This window comes from Falco rusticolus, chromosome 4, assembly GCF_015220075.1.
Source record: "Falco rusticolus isolate bFalRus1 chromosome 4, bFalRus1.pri, whole genome shotgun sequence".
Classification (NCBI taxonomy): domain Eukaryota; kingdom Metazoa; phylum Chordata; class Aves; order Falconiformes; family Falconidae; genus Falco; species Falco rusticolus.
In genome coordinates, this window is record NC_051190.1 from 77,323,732 (window position 1) to 77,338,770 (window position 15,039).

The 15,039-nt window shown below is 39.0% G+C and overlaps 1 protein-coding gene across 6 annotated transcripts in view; it reads left to right on the forward strand.

The window, feature by feature from the left end:
• The window catches only part of PPP1R9A (protein phosphatase 1 regulatory subunit 9A), a 143,770-nt gene that overhangs the window by 71,524 nt on the left and 57,207 nt on the right, over positions 1-15,039 (forward strand). For all 6 annotated transcript variants that reach the window (XM_037386878.1, XM_037386877.1, XM_037386879.1 and 3 more), the window contains exons 3-5: positions 8,716-8,848; positions 9,342-9,462; positions 14,230-14,334. In XM_037386878.1, coding sequence (XP_037242775.1) covers positions 8,716-8,848; positions 9,342-9,462; positions 14,230-14,334 — 359 coding nt within the window. The remainder of the gene's footprint in view (positions 1-8,715; positions 8,849-9,341; positions 9,463-14,229; positions 14,335-15,039) is intronic.

Below are 15,039 nucleotides of genomic sequence, written 5' to 3' on the forward strand. Positions count from 1 at the left end.
AGGAGCAAGGTTTCAGAGAGCACTAATATGAAAACTTAGTATTTTCAGGAGATCTTAATCTCCTTTGTCAAATAGCACTCATCTGTATTGACACAATATTAGCCAAATAATGATCAGGATTTTTTTCTGTGTTCTTAGAAATTACTCTGTAAGAGCACATCTGTATTAGCTTTCATTTTACTCTCCAGCACCAGGGCTTATTTTCACTTGCTAATTACTCTGACCTATCTTAATGAAGAGTAACAGCTTGAAGTTTTCACATGGGGCACACATCTCATTTCCAGCAACAGTGATTTTGTGTTTTTCTGCTATGTAGACAAGTAGTGACATAAATTGTAACAAAACCAGTACATCAGCAATAAAACGAGTACAAACTGAATAAATAATAAATGCATATAAATAATAAACTGTGTTGATTCTAGGAACTACTTAAAACAGGTGTTTTAAAGGAGTCACACCTGAAACTGAGCCAAGTAGCAGAAAGGCAGGGTAACACTTGTGTTTGTCCACAGAATATTTTAGATGTCAGAGAGAAGGAGAAATCTGAAAATTTGGCATTCTCTTTGCTTTAAGATGCCAAGAAGGCCACATTTTCATACCAATATGTCAACTCTGAGCTACACAGAATTTAAAATCCTTTGGTAAGGGATTTGTAGTGGAGGAGCAGTTCAATGCACTCCTCTACTTTCATGCATCCCTCTTGGAAGGACCTGAGCATTTTAGCTGGGTCACTTTCAATCCCTGCAGCCCCTCTGAGCTGAAGGAGTAGGACCTCCTGATTTGACAGTAGTGAACGCAGTGGAGAGGTCAGAGCGAGTGAGCAAGTATGTCATGTCATGGTTGATACCAGGGCATGATCCATCAGTACCACGAAAGCAATTTCAGTTCCGTGTTTGTGCCTGAAACTGCACCGCATAAAATTTAAGATAATAGTTTTGGTGAAATGAGCTTAAAAGTGAAGTCTGCCTTGCTGCTAAACTGCTTGTACTGGGCAGCAAAACCACATTCATGGCACAGACCTAATGACTGCGTGTGGTTAGTCCGTGCATTTTAATGTCTCTCAGGCAGTGAGACTGTGGCACAGTTCGGGGTTAGCATCAGTTGGGTGCTTCTCCCTGTAAACAGGCCAGGTGCAGGACATGCTGTAGGGGATGGAGCTGTGTGGATGCAAGCTGAGATGTGTTGACGCTACTGTGGTACAGTGACACTGTTTTTTCACTAGACATGGTCTTCAATGCTGTTCTAACAGACAGAAGGCTGATAGGTGGGCCAGTTCCCTAAAATGAGAATATCTAGAGATAATGTTTTCCAGCTTGTATCAACAAATTGAACAGTTTGGTTGTGCATGGCAGGAGTTGCTCCTGGCTCTCCATCTTATGTCAGAAGAGGTCTCTCTGGGATGGAGAAGTCTAGGGCCCAGATACTTGCAGGATTTCAGAAACAAAAATCTGCTGAGCAGTTTTTTCGCCAGAGTTTCAGGACACTTAAAACAGATCTTTCTTCTTCAGAGCTTTCTGAGGGAAAACCCCAGGCTTGGTTTTGGTGTTAGACGATCAGCTTCTTTCAATATTGCAACTGTCTACTCCCCATTTGTGTCTTATCCGTGCAGTTGCTTCTTGGGAAGGTTTGTCTCCTTGGTGCTTCTGTGCTGAAGCATTAGTGACAGCTGATGCCCACGCAGGCTTTAGAGGAGCATGAAGCCAGGAAAGCTGGAGAAGCCTGTGGTGGCTTCTCCTTACCAATTCACTCCCTTTGACCGTGACAAAGTGACCACATTGCAAAGACTCTTTAAAAAAGAAGTCACCTGTTTCAGGTGTTGTCAGAGATTCCTCTCCTCCCTGAAGCTATGCTGTAGAGAGACTTTCAAGCAGAAGATAATGCATGATTAAGGTTATCCTCAGTGCTGTGGTTGCCTCCTGCCCTTGTGGGGTGCAGCACAGGAGTAGTTCGCACAACTGTTTGTGCTTCAAGTACAACATGGTAGGTCAGTGTCACATCCATGAACGTCTGTTTTTTCCTGCGGCACTCTTATGACTCTTCCTCACTTCTCAGCCCACAAGAGAATTTTTCATCCTTGGTGGAGGGAGCCCAGCAGTTCAGTTTAGTATATTTGAAACAAGACGTGATTGTAAAACTGCTCTGAAGAAATAGGCAGCTACCCTGCAAATGTACCTGTTCCTCCTCCCAGAAGATAGGGAGCTGCTATTGTGTGCTGTTCTAGACTTAAAGACATCTCTAGACTAGACTAGACTAGACATCTAGAAGGTATCATCCAGAACTTGTGATGTTTTCTGAATGACCTATGCCCAAACAACTTACTTGACCACTATGTTTCCTTATTTGGATTCTTGCTAACAATCTCAACAAAGCTTGTCTGAAATTCCGGCTGTTACTGTAATTAACGATAATGCTTCCGATACAAAATATTTATGATTTCCATCCATGTCTGCATTAAAGACAACCTTTGGGTTTTCATCTTTCCCAAAGTCAACAGGGTGTATGGGGCAGAACCAGCCAAAGGAAATTGTTATTACTGTCTTTATAATTAAGGCTGCCGAAAAATGCATCTGTGGTGTCAGGTTCATTAGTTCCCTTTAGTGTTTGCACATTTCTGTTTTCTCTCAATTTCAGTGCAGGAAAACCAAGTTTATTCACTTGGAGAAGAAAACGGGTGATTGGAAAGATTAGAGTTTGTGCTCCAAGGTCCATGCTCTCCAAATGCAGACACTTGTCTGTGCCAAGTTTTGTTCCCTCCGCATGAGAGAGTTCTCTGTGACTCTCTCTCAGCAAATACACTGCACACCCTGGAGATGAGTCATAAAAGGATAAAACTATAAGGTAGTTCTGTAACTATTCACCTTCCTGCATTGGAAGTAGGCACAGTAATGATATATGGCCAGAAGAATTCCTGATCATTCTCGGGGCTTCTCACCAGAATATACAGAGAGGTGACCCATTTGGTTGCTTCTGCTGTCTGCAAAGGAGGTGTGGAACAAAGATGTTCCAAATTATTAGAGTTTTGAAAATGGCATGCAAGAAGGCTAATAATGCCAATTATCACTCTGGCGGAGCTTGTTGTATGTACTAAAGCAAACATCATGCACTCAAGCAGTGAGCATCGGGTGTTCTTCTGGGAAGCCACATTCAGTCCCTTTACAGTAAATTGTGGATGCTGTTTCTGGAACCATGGCTCCATACCAAGACCCAGGAAACCCAAATTCTGGCCTTGGTCTTGCCTTGAGTTGTGAAAAAAGGAAAGGATTTTGCATCATCCATCCCAAAACTGATAGTATTGCTTTTTATGCCTGCAATTGTGCCTGAAAATCTTGGTTTTCCGTAATGGGTCAGGAGGTGCCTCTGATAGATAGATATCTTTGGTTGTTCTTGCCCAAGGACGGTGATGAAAGGGAAAGGGTTGTGCAGGTTTGAGGAGAGGTTTCAGCAATGTTTAGTGTTCACACAAGCAATCCCAGTCTCTTTTGCTGGCAAGTACTATCCTCTGCTTAGTGACAGTTGACAATCAGCTAGAGAGTACTTCTCAGGATTAACCAACAATGTCAAGCTCAGCTTGTTGGTGGCCACCAGCAGCACGTATAGTATTGGCACCCACTGATCAGGAGCACAGGTTGTAATAACCACTCTGTGGCCTAGCATCACTTCCAGGGTGGCCTCTAGCATACCAGTGTTACAAAACCTTGACCATGAATTTTCAGAAATAAGAAAATGTTGGCGAAAAGTAATAGTTTATTGGTCTTACATGGCATCATTATGGTGAGGTAGTGGCTGTGATGCCTACTCCCCTCCCTGGAGTGGATGCCAGAGACATGACTTGCTGGCAAACGTTCACTGTTGGAAACGTTTGCTTTCTGAACAGAGACATGAGAGGCAGGCATTACGCCAGTGTAGCAATAGCGCGTGGAAAGCATGGTTTTATAATTGGTATTGCTCAGTGATCACCAGCATGCATTGGCTGTGGCCCCTGACATGGAATGGCCCAATATAATCAAGAATTGCACGTAAGTGAGGCTATTTGTGCATGTGTTAAGCTTGAGTAACCGAAGGTGTGGTAGAACAGCCGCAGCCACTGCAACAAAGTGCTGTCCGCCAGTGTGCAGTTCTTGCGCAGTTCTTTCTCTTTGGTGGCCACCAGTCATTGGAGAGGTAAAAAGCGTGGATGGCAAGGCAGTCAGCAGCAGCTGAACCTGAGATCAGATCAGGTCTTGTTCCTTAGCACAGCTTGCAGACAGTATAGGTATATCCAGCGTATACTCAGTATGTTTGGCACTTTCTTAAACACATGAGATGAGACAGTCTTTATGTTGCAGAGTTTATAGCCTGCAAAACTAGTAACATGGTTAATGTAGCACCAGACTGGCTAGCCCACGGGAAGGATAGCCCATGTGATTCTGCATAATTCATCTGCATTCTGAATTCCTTACAGAAGTAAAAAAGAGTTGTCACTACCAACTGCTTCTGCTTACCAGCAAAATTCTGTAAAGATTCATGTTAGTTGAGAGCCATGAAAAAATGCCCCAAACTTATAAAGCTTTTCCTTTTTCTGAGAATAATCAGTTTCCATCTTTCTGGTCCTACTCGTAAAATTAAGTATTAGAACCAAAATGTGGGTTTTTTTCTGAATTAGAGCCTGCAACATATTTTTATAGTTAGTGACATGTCTTTTCTAGCTTGTGCTCTGTCACTGCTCTCTGAAGGAGAAGAAAGTAGTCAAGCATGTGTATGTATGGCTTCCCTGGGGTGCCACCCAGGGTGCCTAACAATACCTGCTTCTTTGATCATACAGTTTGTCATTATTTTGATGCTGGATGAATTGCTGATGACCCTTTGTTCCTTCACTTTAAAGAAGACAGAAGTATGTTCTGTTAACAGCAGCGTTGGAGTGAGCCTGTCAGTTCTTCGGGTTTTGTTTGTTTTGACATACACATTGAGTACTGGTATCCACTGGGTTGTCATCATGCTTGGTGGCTTTTTATTACAAGTGCTGTTGTAAATCCTAGTAAATGTCACAGGAGAGGTAATACTAAATACTTATACTAAATACTTGGAGAGGTACAAGCAGAGATTAAGATGATGTGTTGGATTTTCCTGGAAAAGAGCTTTCTTTAAGTAATGGCTCAGTGGGCTTTGTTGCCGTGGGTACTTGGCTAGTGTGACAGCGAAACCAAATCTGTTAAATCACAGGGAATGGGAGAATTCCCATGACTGAAATCACACACACACATTCCAGGAAGTACAACAGCAACAGATATGGTGAAGTAGATCTACTTAATTTAAGTTGACCATACTTTGAGGAAAAAGTTATAACTGTTTATTTCGGTTTTAGCAAAGTAAAGTCTTGAGTGGCCGTTCTCATGACTGTACTGAACAAGCAGTTCATTATTATGGTGGATAGACTGTTTCACAGAGAAAGAAAATTTCAAAGCACAAATTTTCTTTACTTCATTTTAACACCCAGAGATTAATTTTGTAGAATCAGTCAGCCATGACGTGTTGTGCAAAATGAGGTAAATGACATAAAAGCATATCCTCCTTCTTCCCGTAGTGAAAATATACGTTGAAGGCGTGCACAGGATCATATGACCAGCATACAAAAGATGTGTGTTGATGCCAGGTAGGAAACAGAGCCTGTTTTCCCTTGACGCTGTCAGTGATCCTACAATTTCAGATTGAATGCTTAGGTAAGATACTGGATAAGAGTGCCATGATTTATTTGGAGACATAATGATAACTATTCACCACCAACAGTACCTCTAGTTCCCTTCACATGTGCAAATCTAAGTGTTCTGAAACAGTGAGGGAGATTTCTGTCTAATCTGCTTCAGGAAAAATCATCCCAAACAAGAACTCAATATATGATTTGATGCTTTGAAAGAAAATTATCCTGAAGCATATCCACTGACTTTGCAACAAATTTGGAACCGCCGCCACAATATACTAATGCCAGTCATTGAACGAAAGGAAAAGAATGGGGCTAGTTAACATGATGACAAGGAATCAAAAAATAAATATACTTAATTTGTGACATAATTTTTTCTTATACCTCACCCTCATCTATTCTTTGTCTCCAGCAAGCAATATTTATCTACCTGTCTCACTGTCCTTCAACAGCTAGTGACTGTATCTCCATTTTTCTTGAAAACATCCATCTCTGTTCCACATTTCAAACACAGGTCTCTCTTGTCATGTTGATAAATGAGACAATCTGAGCTGAACTCACATGAACTTGCTTGCATGTTTGCTGCATTTCAGACCTAAAGGTTTGTGGTCAGGCCTTAGCTCAGTAATGTTTTAGTTGGGCCTAGCTCTACTGATTGATATTTATTTTGGTTGATGTTGGCATGAACAAGGTTGGGTTTGGATATGGAACCCTTAGTGGGCATAGTTGCCTTTGAAAGCGGAGCACAGAGGAGGGAGGCTGCCAGGGGAGGTTATCCACCAGCCTGCAGCATGGCTTTTCATTGCTGTTGACTGGGCTCTTCTGGACTGGTTTGACCTATTCTTGTGTCAGGGTAGAGATGACTGCCATGAGTTGTACATCTCAATCAAAAGATAAATGGGATGACCTTCTGTCCCATACCTGCTTCTTTTTCATTACATACAGGCTAGCACCATTAGATCTGCGGGGTTTTTTCAGGCTTCATATGGCTTACATAGAAAAACCATGTTCCTGATTCTTCCTGTCTTCAAGTGTTTTAAGAAGCAGCAGACAGGGGTACGTAACATGAAGAAGTCTTTTATCTTGTGTAAAAGATGTCTGTGAAAGACATGGAGTAACGAAACACTTTTCAGAACTCTTCTATCAGGCTGTTAAGCATGTATGGACACCTTCCATTTTGTTTTCAGTTTTAGCTGGGAGTTCGACCCAATGGTGTTGACAATAGGAGCAGAATTTAATATATTGTTCAAGGCCTCTACAAAACAATAGATGCAGATGCAGTTATTGCATCCACAAACAGAAGCTTAGGGAAGCAGTGGAGGGTTTCTCCATTTTTTTGTTGTGTGGCCAGAACCTGCACATAGATTTTGCAGGTTATTTTAAACCAAGTAAATAATTACATTTCCTTATACTTCTTTTTGCATCAGTGTCTCTTCTCCAATCTTACACATACTAAAGCAGCATAAAATGTTCAGTAGCACTGGGCAGCGTGTGATTGACTTTACTTAGCTTTTGGATATATTTATGAAGACTTCTTAGGAACATGATTTAGTTAAAACAGTCTTTTTCTTGCATCAATATCACTAAAAGTCGATGTGAGATAGGTTTGTGGATTCTTATAAAATATTTATCATATCAGTCTTCTTGGAATAGGCAATTTCTTAAGTGTTTCACATTGATATAAAATACGGGAGTTAAAATTTCCATAGAGTGACTAATGCCTTTTCTGTTTTGACCGCTACTTTATATAAAGCTAGAGGTTTTTTTGCAGTAGCTTTGTGGTAGCCATAACACAGTTGCTATACTTATGACAGTATGTAATAGTATTTTTGTATTGCAACTTTAATGTATTTACTATTTAAAAGAAATTGATGTGCATGAGCAGCTTTTTGGGCGGGTGAAACCTCAGTGGAAATGAGCCCAGCTTCTGGCATTGCACTGGGCAGCAAGCTGGCATGCTTGCTCGAGGGGCAGCCCTTACGGAGCCTCCTAGCAAGGCTGTACGAGAGCGGGCTTCTTGACACCCTCTGAATATACATGTAGCTACATAGCATGGTGCAGTGTTTCATGTTGTAAGAGAAACAGTGATACAGTACAACATGGCTACATAATTGTATCTTCTGTAGGGTGCCTGTAAAAGAGGAAGAGGAGATATGAGAAATTGTTTTATTTGAAGTAATGAATATGACATATGTGTGGAACTGAAGTTCAGTGGAATTATTACCACTAATAATGCATATTCTGTCATTGCTGCCAAATATGGACAGTTAAGTGAATTAAGCTGGCAAACTCTGACATCTAAAATATGAAAATATGCTTTTCCTGACTGTTTAAAGTTCCCAGAGGTCTGAATAATCTCTGATTGAAGGCCATGTTTATGTTGAAAGTATGATAGAAGGTAACGTAAAGAATATGATCAGGTTAATGCAGTCAATGTTAAATTACTGCTTTAGAGCTGAAACAAACCCATAAACCTGGTTAGTTTAAAAAATACCCATGGCTGTGTACATTACTCTCCTGAAAAATTAATACCTAATATGGAGTGTAATGGGTATCTAATGATATCCATAGGAGGCATAAATGCAGATTAGTAATCTTCAAGTCTAGCTTTGGTTAGATGAATGCAAACTGGAACTTTATTAGGAAAACAGAAACCAAGACTATATACTGATCATCATTTCAATGTATTTTGCTTTTTCATGTCTGTGAATCGTTACTAATAGTGCATTCTTAATGAGTTAAGTATTTTAAATATCGACATGTATAGACCATCTTAGTCATTCAAGATCATCTTCTGTATTTATAGTTGCGAACAATAAAAATCAATCATTTATACTCCACTGATTTTTGTAACCATACTTGTGCTTTACTTGAATGAAAAAGCACTAATTCAAAAACTTGAAATATGAATAAACAGGAGAAAGTTGTATTTTAAAAGCCTTTTCAAACTCTGCAACATTACAGGACAAAAGCAGTAGGTATTTTCATAAGTTGGAAGTCTTTTTGGAGTAGGTAGAGTGATTTTTGGTCTGTTTCCACAGGTTTTCAACACATATTCCAATGAAGACTATGACAGGAGAAATGATGAAGTTGACCCAGTGGCAGCATCAGCTGAATATGAACTTGAGAAGCGTGTGGAAAAGCTGGAGCTCTTCCCAGTTGAACTAGAAAAAGGTATGGGGTCTGTGTGCCATTTCCCGTTCCTGTGACACTGATCTACAAGTCTGAGGAAGTCCACACATGCCTACAGAGCCTATCTTGAATTTCCATGAATCTGTTGTAGTCACCTTGGCTTTTTGGATTTCAGGAATTGTTCAATAAGGAATTAAAGAAGCAGCTCACAGACATGCAGTGCTTCCCCAAGAGAATTGTTTTGCGACAGTCCATTAACACATGATTTTACACAGTGTTTGATTCTATATGTTCATTCTGCACTGGGAGAGTAAAAATCCTCATTGTTGTTCTGAGCTCCTTAAAAGGGTGAAGGTGACATTTTTTATGTGTAATTAAAATGGTAGTAGAACAGATTTTTTAAAAGGAAAACAAAAGAGTATTAATGTTATTGACATAGAAAACCTAGAAGAAACAAAGTGTAAATGTTTACCTAACAAATAATGGTACAAATCAAATGTTAAGAAGTTTCTGCTTTCACTTACCTTTTTCACAGATGAAGATGGACTTGGCATAAGCATTATTGGAATGGGAGTTGGAGCAGATGCAGGCCTTGAAAAACTGGGAATATTTGTCAAAACGGTAACAGAAGGTGGAGCAGCAGAAAGAGATGGCAGGTAAACTAGACTCAGTGTTTAGACATTTTCGCAGTGAATAGTAACTATGAATTATGATTTTCATAGGAAGGAGTTGTTTGCTTAATGTATGTCATGATAATTCAAAGCTGTAAAATTCAGAGACTTCATTGGTAAGGTCCAGATACCTGATGCGGTTATGAGAATACACCAGTTTGGTGCACAGAGTTTGAACTGTTTAAGGAGAACAGGTTTGCTGAGGATGTGTTTCTGACCACTGAAAACCCAGGTGCTTTAGCATGAGTAAAGCTGGAGATTCCAAATTGTGTATCACTTTTGAAGGTAGTTTAGATTTTAAAGGTGTTGAGCTCCTACATGTTCTTTGGGCTTCAGTCCAGCTTTAAAAAGTCAATACTTACGAAAAAGAGTTCTGCTCAACATTTGATTAGAAAAATAAATTACCATATCTGAATGCTTAAACTCCTACTAAATGTACCTCCTTTCAAGTTGACTAACACAGGCGGTTACTTGGTATTTCTTACTATGCATAGTCTTCTGTTCCAGAGTTCAGTTTCCACTCCTACAACACTGGAATTACGTTAATCAGTTGGCATAGGAAGCTGTACCATAAATCTCGCCCCCTAAAGAAATGTATTGGTGTTTGTAGTCTTATACAATGCTCACATAAAACCTGGTTGCTTCTATAAGTGAGATATTTATATATATACTTGGTATGTGCAGCTTAAAGAATTCCTTTTGAACATACAATATTTCCTATCATATGGGACGGTTACCTGTGTGTTACACAATTCCTGCCACAATCAGGCCACTGCTTCTCATTAGAAGTTAGAAAAACAGTACTGTGTAATCATTTGATAATGAAAAGTGTTCTTAAACATCTTCCAACCCATATAATTTGTTGTTTTGTCCCAGTGCATACCCTTTGTAAATTTGCATGCGAATAAAATATGACCCGTCTGGTACATTAGCAATTAAGTCTACTTATATGCATTCTCTACTTCTATTTTTAACCATTAGTAATTTGTTGTATTAGTTATAAATAACACCAAACACAAACACAGGCAAATAGAATAAGAATAAACTTGAAAAAGCTGATGCTGTCTTCCAAAAAATGTATTGCAGTAACGTGTTCTTTACTGATGAACACCTGTACCTTTTCAGCCAGGCAAAAGTTTGTTCTGTTGTGGAAACCCCACACAAATTAAGTCAGAAGGCTCTACGTGGTAGGGGATTGCGAAGTTTAATAACATTGCTCTGAAACTATTGAAGTATACTGTCTTCCAGATTGGGCTTGCAAGGTATCTTTACAGATCTTGGCAATAAGTTAGCAGGTTGAAGGCCAAATACTGATTTACCACAGGCTTAAAAATTATGAAGGAAAGCAAAGAAGCTGATACCTCAAGGTATGCTTGAGCTCAGCCAGAAGGCATTAAGCTCACGACTGGCATTCTCTGTGAAATTCTCTGGTTGCTCTATGATGATCTGTAATTTCTGTTCCTCTCATTATCCACATGTTTGAGTGGGCTACAGAAGAAGTTTATGTTCAGTCACAAGTCTCTTCTTTCATTTCCCTAGATGGCATCTGAAAGCAGCTTGTCAGCTGAGAAAATATAGTATCTTTCTTTGACCCTTCTAATATTTGTGTTGGTTTTCAACTGGCTGAATGTTCAGTCAGCTAAGAAATAGCCCTTTGATTTTCTCTTTGAGAGCCTGACTGATCATTCACTTGGGAAAGGGGTATGTAATCCTCTCAGTCAGGAGCAGCCGGTTCTGTAATAAAGTGCATCAACTGTAAAAGATCCTGTTAACTTCATCTTTGTGAAAAGCCTAGTTAATCATTAACACTGATAGCAAAACAAAGTCTCCTAACAGAAAATAAACCCTATATTTCAGCAGTTGCATCAGATATTCTGAATAACTGCATAGCGATCTTCAATGGGGCTCTTCTGAAACTACAGTTTAAAACATTATAATATCTGTAGGGTAATTCCCATCTTTTATTGAAAGACCCATCGAGTCGTGATACAAAGTACTCACCTCCCATGGAAACCCAAAATCTGTACAAAAGGGTTTCTCAGTGATTGAGCACCACGGGATTGATTCATGGTGCTGCAAACAAACAGGTAGTGTTTAGTTGTCATGTGAAAAGGCGTTGTGTGGCAGTATTTAACCAAGGATGCTTCAAGATGAATCCAAAGGCAAGCATGTTGGTAAGTAGTAAAAGAGATTATTAATAGTGTGTAACATATGAAATCAATCATTAGACCGAATATGAAAAATAAAATCTTTTCCTGCATGAATTCATAGCTGCTTCTTTCAAATTGTTGTGGTGATGAGTCATTCACTTTTTAAAGTATTTTGGTAACGTTGAGAACAACAGTTTTGAAACATTACATAGTTCTTAACTTGAAAAATACTCTAAACATTGTCTCTACATAGGTTAATTTTTTTCTGTTCATCATACAGAGCAGTAATTATACAAGTAATTGGTTCACTTCTGTGGTTGCTACTTCATTGAAGTGCTACTCCACCTAGACAAAGATTTAAGTCTTGCACATTAGAAAATAATTGTCAGAATTACCAATTTCATTAGTGATAAAAGCAGCTAAACGTCTATAATTCAGGCTTTGCCAACCTGAGCCTATATTCTCATTGATGTTTGAAATTAGATTTGAGAGACAGGAAGCCTAGAGCTCCTGATGGCAGGGGCTCTAAAGGGAAGGCTGCCCAGAGAACATGGCTGTCAGAATATTTTGGTATAGATGGTGCTTGGAGTTGGTTTGTCTGGGTGGTTATGGCGAGGCTACAGGTACAGAGCTGCGGTGGGAGTGTTGCTTGAGAGATGATGCCCAAGAAGAGGAAGGTGGTCAGGAGAATATGGCTCTGAGAGGTTTTTAGTCTGGGAAATATAGAGCATACACAGCAACAGACAGCGAACTTCTTTTCTCATTACATGTAATTATATAATTTGAATAACAGTTATGTTAATAGTATGTTGTTTGATATGTATGTATGTTTATATATAATTAAAATATATGTATAGAAAGAGAGGAGGTTTGGAGAAGTGGCCATAAAAATAAGAGTTGGAAATTAATTTAGGAGCTGTACCGACAAGAGAAGATCAGAAATGTGCCTGAAGGACAAATGGAATCAGACTGAGTTGCAGTAGATCAAGATAGAGCCACTTACGAAGTTGCAGGCAACATTTCTCTAACATGACGTTTCATCACCTGAAATACTATAATTACGTATCTGTATGAACACTGCTAGTCCACTGCGTAGTGCAGCATATAAACTGCCATCAAAAAGGAATCTGTTCTTCCGTCATTTAGTTTTCAGCCAGGAGGGTGACAGCTTCCCACTCAGTGGGCACCAACAACTTAAACTTCTTTTCTTGGAAATCCTGCAACCATCTGACTGCACCTCATGTTTGCTAAAGTAAAAAAAAAAGAATTTTTACAGTATCAAAATACAATAAATAACAATGTGATTGGTGTATTTATTAAATGCTTCAGTGAAAAGTGAAATAAAACTCTGAGATTAAAATGCCTGATATGATTTTTAAGGTAACAGTTTATAGGCTGTCGTGAAGACCATTTTTTCAAGATTTCCTATATACAGAAGGGAGATCCTGACCAGATCACAGTGACATTCTGTGGTGTGAGGTTGCCAAAGAATAAATCTTGTATTTCTTACTCATCACTGGGGTTCAAAGAATGAATACATGTAGAATGCAAAGCATTGCCTCAGACTTGACATGGAAATTAGTGCTCCAAGTCAAAATGTTTCACCTCTCTTGAAGCCTCTGTTGTTCTTTGCAAAGAAGTCTTTATCACTAAGATATCCCTAAGATATTAAATATCTTAATTTAGATATTTTCATGTAATTTAAATGGGATTTTTTCATAGCTGTTTCTTGGTTCCTTTGTAAACTGTATCATTTGGATCAGTGGCATCTGTGTAAGTACTTGAAAATTTCTCCTTTTCACTAGTTCTGAATCTACAAAAAATTCATGCATTTCTAGAGGATGTTTTAGTATAGCAGTCCTCCTTCCAAGCATTTGTAATCCAGATGAGTCCAATGCCTGCTCTAGGGATTTCAGAGCAATGCTTACTTCTGATAAAAGCAGCATGGTTTTTATTCCACCTAAATTCTCTTGTATCAAACAGTGTATCGACTGTAAATAGGTGTTTGGTTTCAAAAAGAGAGTCCTCATTAAAGCAGTCCAAGGTCTTCTGATCGTGTGCAGCAAGATCACACACTGGGAATTCATCTTTTTGGAGCATGTTAGATGAAATATTTTAAGAGAGTATGTCACAATTAAGTCTGATACACAAGCTCTTTTCTGCACAGATGAGCAGGTTGTTTTAGTTAAATATCACATTTTTTTTCCATTAGCATGAAATACCAGAGCTATGTCTTATGCTGTTTTTCAAGATTAACTTAGGAAAGAATGATACAAGAACTGTTCAAGTATCTAATTTAATTTAAGTCATATGACAAATTCAAGAGTTTGTGTTACTGTATTTATATACAAGGAAGGTGAATGGATGACTGATGCGATTAATTGTAATGGTAACTTTGAAGCTGGATTTATGAGATGTCTGCATGCAAGGAATGATGCATTTTTCATATTTACCTCAACCACTGAAAAAATCAAAACCATGAGTTTTTGTTTAAAGTCTTTGTTTAAAATCAAACTAAACAGACCTCTCTATGCTAAGTTTTGCTGAAAATTCACCAAGAATTCACACAATTATTTGTATATTTGTGTTTTTTCCCTGAAAGGATCCAAGTGAATGACCAAATTGTGGAAGTTGATGGCATCAGTCTTGTTGGTGTTACGCAAAATTTTGCTGCAACTGTTCTTAGAAACACCAAAGGGAAAGTCAGGTGAGTATTTTAGAAGAAAAAAAATGTCATTGAATATTTAAGATTACCTGGCTTCTTTCACAGGAGTGTCAGTATGCCCAGATGGAATCAGGTTTTTTGGCCTTTTTCTGTCTTCTCTGCTTTTATCCTAAGACGGGGATAGCTATGGTATTACAGTTTTTTGTTTTGGCTTGCATTTTTACAATATGGCCACTGAAATAAACTGAAATTGCACATAAAAGAAAGCTTTTCACTGATCTAGATCTCCATGGTCCTCAAGCTGTTTGTATTAGCTAGAATAACGAAGGTCATGGGTGTTGGTCAGATGGACACTGTGCTGCCACTGATCTTCTTGCTGTTCCTTCCACTGGGGAGACTGGTGACATTATTGCCCCAGGGTTGTAGGGGTAAGGTAGTGAGCACTCTGGTGCTTGCAGATGCCCCATCAGCACAGAGGAGAAGAGAGTACTGGATGCAGTGGTGTTAGCAGCTACCAAATTGAGGAGCGTAACATCCCAGTATTAATTCATTGAGCTACCTGAGTCCCTGCACCATCTCTGGGTTTCTCTCTGTTTGTATGCCATGGTGCATCCCTGTATACATCCATCAAATAATGAATAGGCTAAAAAATGTAACATACACTGGAAATAAAATTCTGAACTAACGTAAATACAAGGTTGTGAAATGTTTGTAATTAATAAGAACAGTGTTTCCCTAGAAATGAAC